Consider the following 14,635-nt stretch of genomic DNA (forward strand, 5'->3'; position numbering starts at 1 on the left):
AGTAAAAGAAGCAAAAGTAACTTGTGTGATTGCTCTTTGAATATATTGAAGATGCCAATAAAAGTCAATCTAAGTTTTGAAAAAGTTGTAGGGATATATTGTTTCCTTTCCTTAAATATGCCTGGAATATCTCTGGTATGCAGTGTTTTATAGCACATATTTTAACTGATTTGATTTGTGCTGATCATTTCTGAATATGAGCAGGTTTTACTATTTGTGAAAATTTTCCATTCCTATTTTTTTCACAGGTTACTCAGAATGATATAGTAATGGCTGAAAGGCTCTTTGGCATTCTTGCACATGTAGCATCTTCTGAATTGCCCCAGTATCGCCTGCTTTCACTACTTGGAGAATCCAGGTAAAAAGTTATTTTAAACGGCTTAAGAAGGAATGCTTTTATAGCCATAGAAATGATATTTTTTTACCATAACTTAATTCTTAACACACTTATACAAACAAAATTAACAGTTAAATCAGTCCACCCTTCCTTTAGGTTAGGTTAGATTAATCAATCAGTTTTTTCAAAAATAACTTGATTTTCTTTTTTTTAATAAAATAAAGTAGTTAATAGAGAAAACACACAAAAAGCTCAATTACAAATTGATATGTGCAGTGAACTTCTAGGATGATACAGAAAATAATCAGAGGGAGATGCCACTTTATATTTCAGTGGCTCATAGTTTCAAAGGTCCTGTACTCTAAGTGTGCACTAGAAATACTTACAGGCTCGACCTATATTTATTCAGACCAACATTAATTCCTTACACATACAATTAGACTGTTTGGGGTATCATATTAACATAATGAAGAAGAGCAAAAGTAAATTTCATATTGGCTTGTATAAGGCCAAGTTTGATCTTACTTTCTGCATTTTACAGGTTATAAAAACTGTTGAAAGTTCTTCATTGGGGACCACACAGGAGAGACTGCAAGTTTGGTTGGTTTAGGGTTGGTTGGTTGGTTGAGGACACTCAATGAGTGCTACTTAGCAGGTGCAGCTGCAGAGCACCCACTCTAATCTGAACTCTCCTTACTCAAGTGTCGGAGCAGGGAGACTGGGATGAGCCCAGATCAGAATTAGTACTCCATAGCCTTCCTGACACCAGATACCTTCCAAATCTTGTGGGGGATGGTGCAGACCAGGTCTGGAGGGAGAATGAGATGCCTTGCCCGCTTCTCTCTTGTTCCACAAAAGTCAATGCTTTTATTTTCTTAACTCTTATTCCCACTAGGCTCATGTACTTTCTTCTGGTCCACTTTTATGTTTTTTTGTTTTTTTTAATGTTCAGAAATATAAACATTTAATTTTAAAATGCTTAAATTGCCTGGGGCAGAAAACTGACAGGGTGTGGGTGGAATACAGACAGGGCAATGTGGAAAAGAGGAGAATGCAGGGGATGAGAATAGGAAGGAAACAGATGGGGGGACGGGTATCAGCAGAGGATGTTAAGGTAAGCAGTGTAGAAGTGGAATGGAGTTAGGGAATGCTAGAGGTGATGGCATTTAAAAGGTCCACAATGTAAATGTCTGCTATGATCTGCCCTACTGAGCTCTTCTCTTGGAATCTATGGAAGTGCCGGGGTGTGAAGCCTGTTACTGTTTGGACCTTAACAAGTCCACATCTCCTTAAGACATTTACACTGAAGATTTTCTAATATTTTCTCAGGGACAACCGGTCCAACTAGTTCCACTCCCCAGTACTGCTGTCCTGCAACCCCCTACATAGCTCACATAGAGTCTTGCTCTCCCACCTATTGCTTGTGCCCCAAAAAGTGCTGGCTCCATCCCTGTCCCCCACAACTTACCCACTACAACGTTTTACTGGGTGACCAGCTGAACTGTCCCTGTCTTCATGGGTGGGGCAACTGTTTCCCTTGATGTCCCCAACCCTACAGATATTTGTTGGCATATGTTACTGCCAAATATATATTGCTTACTTAAACTGTGAGAAATGTTTTGTTTTGGAAGAGAGATACTTTTACTAACATTACTTTATTTTGTTCCACTTCTCCATAGCATTTCTGTCACAAGCAGAAGTAGGTTTGCCTATATTTATTTTCTGAAGGTCTGTTCCATCATGTACTGTTGTTTTCACATTTACAATATATAAATACTTCTTTACACTTTTACTGTTTCCTCCAAGGATCTCAAAATACTTAGCAAACATTTATTAAGCCTCGCTAGAGAGCTTGCAAGGTAATTAAGAGAGATAAGAGATCTCTAATGTTATATAAAAATATGGATTTGTTCACTCACCACTGAACTGCGGTCTCCTAAGCATCTATTTAATAATGTAGAGCAATACTGATTAGAAGTTTTAGGACAGAAAGCAAAGACAGCTGAAACTTACGTAGGTAAAATATAATTAACTAAGAATTTGGCCAGAACACATGGGTTAACATACTCTTATGAAAATCCCTTTAAGTAAAATGACAAATATTAAACAGATCCCACTGTATAAAATTACTAAAAAAAACATGTTTTTCTGTACATTGCAGAGCACTTTCTTCTTGATTTCACAAATAGAATGTAGCATACAAGTTGAACAAAGTTCTATAATGTACTATATATATGCATTTCTGATAATAGGGAGCTGATATAGGACATGATTGAAGATGTCCATACATTTAAGTGTACTGTTTATTTGATTCCAGTGTCATGTGTTGGGCAGCACTTACTGAGTTACATACTAGAGACACGGAAATAATTTTAATGGGTGTTTTATAATTGAAATATATGACAATTAACAGTTTTGAGTTTTGACATGGTAAAATAAAAGGTGTTTAAAAGTTTGCGGAAAAGAAGTTCCAATGGTATTTTTAGATTTCTGTGGATACTTTTACTTTAAGTACCTTTAAGTTGTATGATTTTTTTTTCCATTTTGGAGCCCTGTTATGGTATGTGTCAAAACAAGCATTTGTCTTAATAGTCTGCAGTTGTGATGGGACAAAATAATGGATGGATATCTCTGGACCTTCTGTATATACCAAGGCTGCAGGATGCAATAAACCAAAAACTCCTAAACTCAATGTTCAAAGCAACCCCCCCCAAAAAAGGGGGGGGGCGTTACATAAAATCACTGAAAAGCATTTGCGCTTTAATAAAGTCTCAGATAATTAAATCTGTAAATCTTTTTACTGTCTTTCTACAGGAAGAAGCAATTCTGTTGTATGCTAGAGGCAAAGGGGAAGAAATCTGGGATTGTCAGTGAAGAAAGTAATGACAGCAGAAGAGTTGGAGGAGAAAATGCAAATCGAGCTATATTGAATTATACCACAAGGGAGTTTCATACAGAAAAACTTGAGGTAAATGTGTTAGCTTGAGGATCCTGTGACGATCATATACTCTGAAACATTCCAAATATATATATTTTTTCTTTTGGGTGGCTTGTTTAATTTTTAGTCAGTTTTCATATATTTTATTTGCCTGAAATAATGTTATTCGCTTTCACCAACTGAAAGAGTTTACAGGGTACTTCCAGACTTCTCTGGGACCCAGTGACTAACATCCATATTATAGCAACGGTGCCATGAAAAATCTGTACATTTTAATAATTGAACACAGTTAAAAATAATGTTTTATTAAAAATAAGTGTATAGACCAATTTCTGCTTTCAGATGTGCCGGCATGGCTCCTCCCACTGACTTCAACCAAGGGCAATCTTTGTCATTCCTTCTGCACCCCAAAGCTCTCAGTCCAGTTCTGCTCTGCTTGTGAGCTCCCTCTCTGAGTTCTGGACTGTGCATTGCAGACTTAAGCATTTCAAGAAATTGTCAGACAGTCCTTTTAACTTATCCTTCTACTAGCCCTGTGTACAAAGATTACCCATGAAATATTATATGTCAATTTTAGTGGGGGTCTTTAGAGTGTTAGTTTTTACATATCCCTGTTTGTCATATTTGTTTGTTTTTCAACCACATGATCAAACAGTATAAAAATAGCAACTATACCAGACGGCAAGGTAGTCAGCACTGTATCCCTTAAAAAAGGGTGTTACCCATACTGTGAAACATACTTGGATCATACATTCAGGATCCAGGACTTGTACATGGAGTATGCAAGTACAGCCTTACTTGGATTTTCTTTCCAATTTTTTGGTACCATTCAAACTAGAATTTTAAACTACCTAGAATAATGGAATACGATAGGGTTAAATAAGCACAGCTTTTATAAGGGTATAGTGATTTCTCTCACACATTAGAATCCTTTAATGTAGACAGAGGCTTTTAATACAGTGCCTCCCAAGAGACTGGTAGAGACCTAGTTATCATGTGGCGAGATACATGTGGTGTGTTAAAATAAGACTGAGACAGGAAACACAGAGTAGAAATAAATAATCATTTCTCAGCTTGGGAAAAGTTTAACAGTGGAGTGCGTTATAGATCCAATACTGGGGTTAGTATTGTTCAATATAGAATAGAGCCATGACAAAAATTGTTTAAATCTCGGTAGAGAAAATCTTAGTGCAGCCCATATGTAAATAATAATAAAATGACAGACTGTCTTGTCAACCAAGCCCATCTTAGGTCTGCTTTTCTGGCTGCAAACCTCTGTCCTTAAGCAGAGTGAAAGAACATCTTTTCCCTCCTCTTCCTTTTGAGGGGACAGTCTTTAATAGCAGCTGTCTCCAGTCCCTACTGAGATACATTCTAGTACCCAGGTTTGTCCCTTGCTTACTCCTCAGGTTTATGAGGTGTATAAATCCCATCACAATACTGGTAAGTAAATCAATAGTACATACTCAGCTTGATTATTGCACTGAGTTTTGGTCACCTCATCTCAAAAAGGTGATAGCATGGAGGTGTGATGGGAGAGATTAAAAATACCAAAGCTGTTTAGTCTTGAAAGGAGTAGTAGTGATGGCTAAATGGTAAAGGTAATTAAAATAATTAATGGCGTAAGCCACTGAGTTACTCCAGTTTGCACTTTACCAGAATCAGAGGACAGTAATAAAATAATGCTTTGGTGTTCATATGATTACATTAAAACTATAGATGTATTTGTTACCAGCATAGTAATTCACACCTTGTCCTTCATTATAGTACTGTATTCCATATGTGGCTGCCGATTTTACTGGTTGTCACAGGGGAAAAGCAAGATAGGCAAGAACTGCCAATTCCCGCTTCACATTAACATTAAACTAATATACTAAATGTGATCGAGTCAGACCTAATTACTGAAGATAGTAGATGAGGTTTATTGATTATTAGGTTTTCAAACTAAGCAGGTGGAAAGCATTTACTCTCCTTTTTCTCTCATAAAAAATGGTCTGTGTTGTTTTCATGGGCCAAGGCATGACCTAATGTTTTTAACAATATTGTAATCAGATGGATTAGGTATTTAGCACCAGTATAACTATTCAAAGGACAACTTGTTATGGCACTTTCTGGAAATCCTCCATAAAAAAGAATTAGTATAATTGAAGAATGACTAAAATGTGGTGCCAGTAGTTACTCAAAATGTATTTTTTTTGTCATGAAGTTAGTTTCTAGAAGTTCAGATGGCTTTTGTACAGTGCATACTGTATGTTGTACATAGGCTTGCAGAATTCAGTGTTTATTTTTTTTTATAAATTTCAGTGGAAATATTTGTTTAAGAATTTGTGTGGCAGGCGTGGCAGAGGTAGGATGGGGTGTTGGCACCTCACCACTCTACAGTCCTTGGCTCCACCCTTCTCAGCCTTCCTCTCTACTGTCCCCCTGTCTGGAGCAGTACTGCGGCCTAGCGGTCAGAGTCAGTATAAACCCCCTTTCGAGCGGGGTTGCGCGGCCTAGTGGCCAGAGTCCATATACACCCCCTTTCGAGCGGGGTAGCCTGACCCAGCAGCCAGAGTCCATATAAACCCCTTTACAAGCGGGGTAGCGTGGCCTAGCGGCCAGAGTCCATATAAGATCCCTCACAGTTCGGGGATGAGGGGGTAGGAGGACTCGGGCCCGCCCTCTCCACTGAGCCCTGATCCAGGTAGCGGCAAGCTTTCCTTGCCACTCGCTCGGCGGGGATCCACCCGCAACAGGCCGAGTGTCAATACAGCTTTAACGTCGACTATCTCTATAGTTCCCCTGGGTCACTTCCTACCGTGAATACTAGTTCCTCTGCAGCAGGGGGTCCTCCGGTCTGTTCCTCCCCGGTGACGCCCTCCATCGGGGTCTCAGGTAGTGCCTCAGCTTGGCTGCCTCCCAGATCCTGGCTCGCAGGCCCACCCTCTGCAGGAGCTAGCGGCGTGCATCCTTCTTCTCCAGCAGTCAGCCCAGACTGAGCTGATCTGCCGGCTTTTATATCTGATCTCCAGTTGCAGCATGCCCAGCAGAGCTTCCGGGGCATGGCTTCCTCTGCTAGGAGAGAAAGGTTAACGCCTGCTGTACCAGTGTGGGGCTGCTCTGCCCCATCACAATTTGTTTCAATTTTTTTATTTACATTTTCACAGTTGAGTGAAATTATGGGTAGTTAGCATTTTTTTTTATTTCTATTGATTTAAATTTTCACAGTTGTGGGAAATTATTTGTGCGGTATGCACACAGCAGAGAAAATATGGAAAGGTATATGTATACCGGTTTATTTCTCCCTACTGTAGTTTACGTAAAATTTCAAACAGCAGCACAGGAGGCAAACAGATATTTTTCTCTGTCAATGCATTTGCAGTGCCTAGATTTAAAAATAATCTAAAATGTAACAGTTAGCATAATATGCTATCACTCCTATCCCCCACAGCAACAAAAAATTCCAATTCTGTTAGAGAAAGTTAACATTACTTCCAAATGGAATTTCAGAAAAAACAATTTGAGAGTAGTTAGTTCAGGGGTCGGCAACCTTTCAGAAGTTGTGTGCCAAGTCTTCATTTATTCACTCTAATTTAAGGTTTCGCATGCCAGTAATACATTTTAACATTTTTAGAAGGTCTCTTTCTATAAGTCTATAATATATACCTAAACTATTGTTGTATGTAAAGTAAATAAGGTTTTTAAAATGTTTAAGAAGCTTCATTTAAAATTAAATTAAAATGCAGAGCCCCCCAGACCGGTGGCCACGACCCGGGCAGTGTGAGCGCCACTGAAAATCAGCTTGCGTGCCGCAGGTTGCCTACCCCTGAGTTAGTTTAATGGTTATAAAGCTTGGATCTATAACCCTATTCATTTAAAAAAACCTGGCTGTACAGTTTGCAATTAAATTCATTTGTTAGAGAAAAGCATGGAGTGTTTTGTTTTTGTGCAGATCACTATTTTCTTTGATTCATTAAAGTTCGTTTGGCCCTTCTTAATAAAACATTATTGTTATTTAGCCTTTTTTGTCTGTCTTATGTCATCTATTATGGTTCTCCCATCCAGGAAATCAAGGAGAGAAAGAAATTTTGCCAGACATACATACAAGACTTAGTGAAAGAAGCTGCTGACATCAATATGAAAAATGAGTCTTTGCAGAAGCTGTGGCCTCAGATGTTCATTGAGCTTGTCAGGGATGCGGTGATAGAAATACGTAATAAAAATTCCTACATGAAACTCTGCCTACAGCGGATCACTGATCAAAAATAGCAAAGTTGATTCCTGCTGACTTGCAAGCTATTGGTCAGTATTGTATGTTATGTTTCACAAAGAAATAAAACAAAAGAATATAAAATTACCATCACTGTAGGACACTTTTTAAAGGATGCCTTTAAATTCAATGAGCTCTGTTTTTACAGCTAATGTTTCTCTCTCTAGTTTTCAAAACAAAAGTTTTCTTTTATACAAGTTTTCTTGTATAAAATTCTAACGGTGCATCCTTAGCTAAAGTGATGACATAGAAATAACTTGACAGCTGTGCCATGGTTTACTAAGTCTTCTTTTTTACTTTTTGTTGTTGCTGATGCTACTGCTGTAGTGCTAAAGCATTGGTTTAAAGGAAGAAGTTCACACTCTGATGCTTGCCTTATGGTTTTTATTGAACACTTTTGAGTTGTTTTCTTTTTTACTATTTGCTGCTGTGGTTAAAAATATTCACAGTTCAGAATATTGTTTTTTATGAGTTGAAGCTAATAAATTATTATGTTTACACTCCCTGAGCCTAATCATTTAAGACTGAATATTATTTAATACAATGGATTGTAAAACTGCATGTTGTCAGTTCAGTATTGTTACAAAAGGAGTACATTTTACCAAAATAAAACTAATTGAAGATCCTCAACTAAACATACTGCGATGCTAGTTTTAATTCCAGATATTTTTCATTATTTTTCTTTTATATGTTTATAAATGTGAACTATAATGTGTAAAATACCAAAGTAAAATAAGGGGTCTTTGAATTTTATCATAGTTCTGTTAGGATACATACAAAATATTTATATAATTTATTCTGCCTTCTGGCTAGTAAATGATGAATTTCCAGCTCACCCCACATTCTTTGAAACATGAGACATGGAAACAATATATTAAATTCCATCTTGAAACAGGATGTTTCCTTTTAAGTGCTTAGGGCTGGATTTTTAAAGATATTTATATGCCTAAAGATGCAGATAGGCACAATCCCATTAAGTGCCTATGTGCTTAGTCACTTTTGAAAATCCTGTTGGGTGTCTATCTGCGTGTTTAAGTACCTAAATACCTTTGAAAATCTGGGCCTTAACAATGTACTGTAGATAGTTGTCTTCTCAGCAGGTGTAGAGTGTAGCACCTCATTTGCTGGTACTGTTTTCACAGTACTAGCCCTGACTTTTGAGCAGTTAAGAATGGCCAGACTTAGGGTGACCAGAGCTCCCGATAAAATCAGGACTGTCCCGATATTTAACCCTTTGTCCCGCATCCTGATCAATGTATGATCAGGACCATTTGTCCTGATATTCAGGTAAGGAGGCAAGCGCTTAGCGCTTTCCAGGAGGGAGGGGGAGGAGTGGGTATGCGGCATGCTCAGGGGAAGAGGCAGGGAAGGGGCAGGGTCTTGGGGGAAGGGGTTGGAATGGGGGCAGGACGAGGGTTGGAATGGGGGCGGGGCGAGGGCAGAGCAGGGGCGGGAAGAGGCGGTGGATGGGCGAGCACCCACCCGGCAGAGGGGAAGTAGGCGCCGTATGGGTGAATGGTGGGTGGAGGGGTGAAGAGGCGAGCGGCGGGCAAGCGAGCGGGTGGACGGGGAGGCGAGCGGTGGGTGGGGGACTGAGGAGGGACGCACCAAGCCAGCAGTAGCCAGGGGATGAGGAAGGGCATGGTGGGGTGGCCGAGCGGGGACGGCGAGGGACCTGGAGCAGAGTGGTGGCAGAGCCTGGGAGGAGTGGGGGCTGATGGCACGCCAGTGTGTCCTGATATTTTAGTGCGGTGATCTGGTCACCCTAGTCAGACTCCTTGTGGGAGAGAAATGGGTAAACTGAAACTGAGGGATGTTCTTTTTTAGAGTTTATTTGCAGTAGGACACATCCTGTCTCCAGTGCCAAGCCCAGATAGTTTATGATATGATATGCTCCCCTGCCCCCAGTTCTACACTCCACAACTGAGTAGCCCCTCTGGTTGTACCCCGTTTGGGGGGGGGTGATTTTCTGGTGCTCCCTGTCCTTGGAGTAGGAGAGCCACCTATCCTCACCCCTCCAGGAATGCAGAGACACCCCTTATGCAAGCTCCCAGGCGCCTAGCCATGCCCAGCCTCCACAGAGCAAAAGTGCACTGCTTCCACTATGCCCTCCATGGCTGCTGAGGAAGGGGAGGCATTTCCCCTTTATACATATAAATCCTGTTATTGCTAAGAACAAATACATTTTTTAAAAAATGGTTAAAAGCAGTAGAAAAGTTTATACACACACAGAAATGCAGCCTCGCTTTCACGGCTCCAGTAAATCAGTCCGGTGTTTTAACTTGCAGCCAGCTAGTAATTTCTCAAACAAAGCTGCAGCTTCTCCCCTGCCACTGCTTCAAACTGCTTAACCACTCCCTAAAGAGACACAAAACCTTTGGTAAGGAAATGTGCCTGGCTATCACCTAGAGTCACCATTGCCGCCAACTGCGTTATTTATGTATTTTTCAATTGATTAAAAATACATCCCTCACTGCTTCTCAAGGCACAGAGACTTTAAAAAACATAGTTCACAAAAGACAAGCCTAATGTCTTCCTCCCCCACCTCCCAAAAAATAAACCATCAGCCTGCAGAGATGTGTGGTGCATGCTGCCCTAGAAGTCAGCTGACGGGAGCTCTTATGGGAGAGACAAATTTCAGAGTACAGGGACATCCCCTGACAACACCCTGCCAGCTGCTTCCAGGTATTTAAAGGTAGCGACTGTCACTTCGAGTGCTCCAACTGATTTCAACGGTGAGGGCTCATCTACGTGAGACAGTTGCACCAATTGAACCCAGGTGTGATTTAGCTAATGTAAAAGCCTGCGTGGATTAAACGGGGATTATTTCCTTTTAGCTTATGTCTATTACAAATCTGCTAAACTGAGAGAAAATACTCTTAAAGCAAAATAAGAATGGCCACTTAGGGGGTTGCACTGGTTTACTAAATCAGCTTGTATTTTTTCCTTGTGTATAGATAAGGCCTCAGCTGTCAGAGCACCTGTAGAGACTCAAAATATAGGATCTTCAATCAATATCAATGCCTTGAAATGTAGCTGAAAGTGACTAGAGGAGACAATGTAGTCAGAGCTGTTGCTAGCTCTCTGGGGGCCCTTCGCAGGAATATTTTTGTCCCCCTCACAACACATAATTAAAAGTGAATAGGGGTTCCCCATGAGCTGCTCGGGGCCCTAAGCAATTGCTTAGTCTGCTTATGCCTAACACCGGCTCTGAATGTAGTCATGGGAGCATTGGTGTGGTACACTCTCCTCACCAACCCAGCGAAGCAATTCAGGTCCCACATTCTGCATCAATTGCAGCCTCTGAGTGGTCTGAAATAGCCCCAGGTTGAGAGCACATCACACTAAGGCAATCTGAGGGTGACAAAGGCCTGGGTGACTCTGAGCACTTCCTTAACCTGCCAGCATCATCGCTGACTTCCCTGCTTCAGAAAAGTTCTTCCTGTTTTAAGTATGTTTTTCTGCTATTTAATTCATGCTTTAGTTCACTGCTATTAAGTATAATACCTTCATTCCTCAAATGGAAAACTATGATGCCTGGGATCTTACCCTTTATATTAAATCCCTGCAGAATTTAATAGAGATTAAATCAGTTGGGTCCTATAGAAATTTTAAGAACTCTATATAAACTACTCCAGTCAGTAGAATTTAATAGAGAATGATCTCCTTTCAATGGGCTTTTTGAACCATCCAATTACATTTATAGCAGGGATATTACGTATGAAATCATTAGGATGATCCAAAAACCCAATAGAAAAGTTATTTTCTATAAAATCTTGTAGTACTTTTCCATAAGGGACAGTCCATTCCCTACAAAATCTTAAGAAAAGTGGAGTTCACACTGTAGAAATGCAGTCTGGGTATTGAAATTATCTGAAAAATGTGCACTTACAAAACTTTTTGGGTACATCAGTTCCTGTTGCAGCATGTCCATATTGGGGGGCTCTGGGGGGGGAAACTTCTCAAGCCTGCTTCTGCATGGGGGACAGAAACATCACCAGCTGTGTGGAGGTGCAGAGCTCTTCCCATGATGTAGCCAGAGCAGGTAGGTTCTGTTTGCTCCCATTCAGCAGCAATAAAAGGTTGAAACCTCTTTAGAAAAAAAAAATCTGTAGGGCTGGAAGGAGACGCCCTGGAAGTAGTTGGTTCCAGAGGGAGCCAGGGCTGTAATAATATTAAGCCCTAAAGACGTATGGTCCTGCTTCAGGACTTTGTGGTTTGAGTTAAGGACCCTGATAAAGCTGAATGAAATGACCCTGAAAATACAAGGGTGGGCTGTAGAACCTCCTTTCTTGAGGGTGCTGTGTTCACTATGAGGTGTGAATGCTGCAGGTCCACATTGCCCAAATTCTCCTCTTCAATGACAGCTGTCATGGTAGGATTATTAGTTGCCTAAATGATAGTAGCTGATCAGTTTATAATGAAAAACATTACAATTGGAACAGTTACACAACTGTTACTAATTTTCTTTTTTGGTAGGGCTAATATGTTCAGTCCCTTTCCCCCACTCCCCCCTAAATTTCCACATGCTGTTTAGGAAACAACTGGGTTTTGGACACTAGTGTGATTTTAAAAATAAGAGCTTATAATTTTAATAGCAATACAGTCTAAATAAAATTTTGAATAGACTATATGGTGTTAATGTACATATTGAAATTACTTCAGTCCATTCAGACAGAAATGTGTGATTGGTTACTGCAGCCACAGTGCTAATCACTAGAGGCCTGAGTTGCTGAGCCCCCACAACTCCAGTTGAAATCAGCATGAGCAGTAGGGGCTCAACAGTTGTGAAACTCAGGCCCCTCTTTGTTTAACTCTTTCTAACATTCCATATGTAAAGTCGGGTCCAGTTGGACCTGAGCTAACTCCATATGCAACATTGAAGGCCATGTGCCACCTTGAGAAAATGCATCGATTTTCACTTCTGGAAAAGCAGTTCTTTTTCAGCACGAAAAGCCTAATATATAATAGGCAAATATGAGCCTTGCTATTTGGAATGATGCATACATACATAGATCTCCAAGCCAGAAGGGACCACACTGCATACCACAGGCTGTAGAATACTCACCAATAATTCCTGCAGTGGAAGGAAATTCTTCTTCTCAAGTAAGTGAACGTTATTGAGCCTGATAACTAGTGGGTATAATTTGGGAAGACGTCCCTGCTTAATGTAAAGACTCCATGTGGTCATGAATCTACCACTTGATTATATGCAAAAGCTGTCTTGTTTGAGGATGGTTTAACTAAGACCTTTGTGTGCATGTTTCAATCACAATTCTGTTGCCTATGTCAATCTGAAATACTCCTAAAGGTGGAAAAGGTACAGTATGATCTTGACCTCCAACCCTTCTGAAAACCCACCTTGTCTTGGGTTATTTATGAAGCTTTTGCTTTATATGTTATCTGAGACAAGAGCTTTCCTTTGAGGACAAGGACAGATATGGCTATTTCTTGCTTTTACTCCATGTGTTAATTAGACCATTATCTGAATTCATTTCAAATACTTTATTTTTACTGGACTTACTGTTTGTTATGTGTAGCTCTCCTTGCTGAGGATCAAGGTTTCAGTTGCAGAGCAATATTTCCTACGCTCCTTTTGATATGGGATCTTAAAAAAGAACAGAGCTGTGGATACACTCATATATCCAGTCTCTACAGAACAAAAGGAGTGGTGATTCATCCGATAGGAACCACAAGACAATCCTGCCAGTTATGTGGAGAAAAGCACTAGGAAGAGGTTTTATTTATGTGCAATAAAGTAAGTAAAGCTGCTTTGCTTTCCAGGACAAAGCGTTTAGATTTGTATCTTGAAAAAGATCAACTCTTTGTTCTCCATCCTCTGTTAATCTCTGATATAATTCAGAAGTACCTTGGCTCACAGCTATGAGTGATTCTGTTTTCATCATATTAATTATAACAAAAAGCCCTCAAGACCTTAAAACATTAGATTTCTATAGAAGGAGCTATACTGAAGCTGTTGTACAAAAAACATCCAGACATAAATATTAAATGCATTCTACAAGAGAATTAACTAACAATTACTTTGGTAGTCATTGTTTTCAGCAATGCGTTTTTCATCAGTCAAATTGGTAGGTTACGTTGCTTCTTTCTGCTATACTTACGTGCTTGCATAGTTGAACTACCAGCTCTTAAAGAAAATAAAACTAATTATTTGCTATTTGAAATTGTTCACTAAACTATTTGTGTGAAGAATTTGGTTTGAGAGCAGCTCAGTGGGAATTCAACATTGGAGTGGTTGCAGTTAGTTTTGACTGAGTGAGCCATACTGTGTCTTGGAACACAATTTCCAGTGTAAATGTTTTCTCTCTAGATGATATTTTTTGTCAAAAGCCATGTGTTTGTCTATTTCTTCTCTTATTTTTTCTCTGAATTTAAATGATTATAGATTTAAAGAAAAATGTTGGCTATTTATATTTGTGTTTTTATAATACAATAACAGTGGTTATATCAGATTCAGTGATGTTAGTTCTTCCCGTTTTCTTCTTGGGGTGTGTAAGTTTTGGTGAGTTATACACACAGAACAAGAGAAAACTGGAGGATGAGGGGAACGAATACAATGGCTGTGACTGTTTACTATTGGGCAATACAGTGATTTGAACTAAGAAGTGAGTCTAAGTTGGTTATTTTACATACTGACGAGTGGGGAGGAAGGTATATGTTACAGCTTACTTCTGTGTAACTAGTACCCACTTGCACATCACCTCTGAGTTTGGCTTTCAGTGCACAAGTCTAAGGGAGTTGAAGTGATGTCCCGTCCTGTCTCTCCCCCTCCCTCCCAATCATCGGGAAGATGTGTGGGGGTTTGTGTCAAAATAAAGTATAGCAGGAAGAGCAGATAACTAGTTGGTGAAAGGTTTCAGAGTAGCAGCCGTGTTAGTCTGTATCCACAAAAAGAAGAACAGGAGTACTTGTGGCACCTTAGAGACTAACAAATTTATTAGAGCATAAGCTTTCGTGGACTACAGCCCACTTCTTCGGATGCATATAGAATGGAACATATATTGAGGAGATATATATACACACATACAGAGAGCATAAACAGGTGGGAGTTGTCTTACCAACTCTGAGAGGCCAATTAATTAAGAGA

At 39.8% G+C, this 14,635-nt stretch overlaps 2 protein-coding genes across 2 annotated transcripts in view; both read left to right on the forward strand.

The window, feature by feature from the left end:
- The window catches only part of LRRC49 (leucine rich repeat containing 49), a 133,146-nt gene extending 124,984 nt beyond the window's left edge, over positions 1-8,162 (forward strand). The window contains exons 14-16 of the mRNA XM_034783768.1: positions 249-358; positions 3,152-3,305; positions 7,323-8,162. Coding sequence (XP_034639659.1) covers positions 249-358; positions 3,152-3,305; positions 7,323-7,526 — 468 coding nt within the window. The 3' untranslated portion in view covers positions 7,527-8,162. The remainder of the gene's footprint in view (positions 1-248; positions 359-3,151; positions 3,306-7,322) is intronic.
- A 5,052-nt stretch (positions 8,163-13,214) lies between these two features.
- THSD4 (thrombospondin type 1 domain containing 4) overlaps positions 13,215-14,635 on the forward strand; it is a 727,210-nt gene continuing 725,789 nt past the window's right edge. The window contains exon 1 of the mRNA XM_034783208.1: positions 13,215-13,285. The gene's annotated coding sequence lies outside the window, so the exon portion shown is untranslated. The remainder of the gene's footprint in view (positions 13,286-14,635) is intronic.

The sequence above is a fragment of the Trachemys scripta genome, chromosome 10 (assembly GCF_013100865.1).
Source record: "Trachemys scripta elegans isolate TJP31775 chromosome 10, CAS_Tse_1.0, whole genome shotgun sequence".
NCBI lineage: Eukaryota > Metazoa > Chordata > Testudines > Emydidae > Trachemys > Trachemys scripta.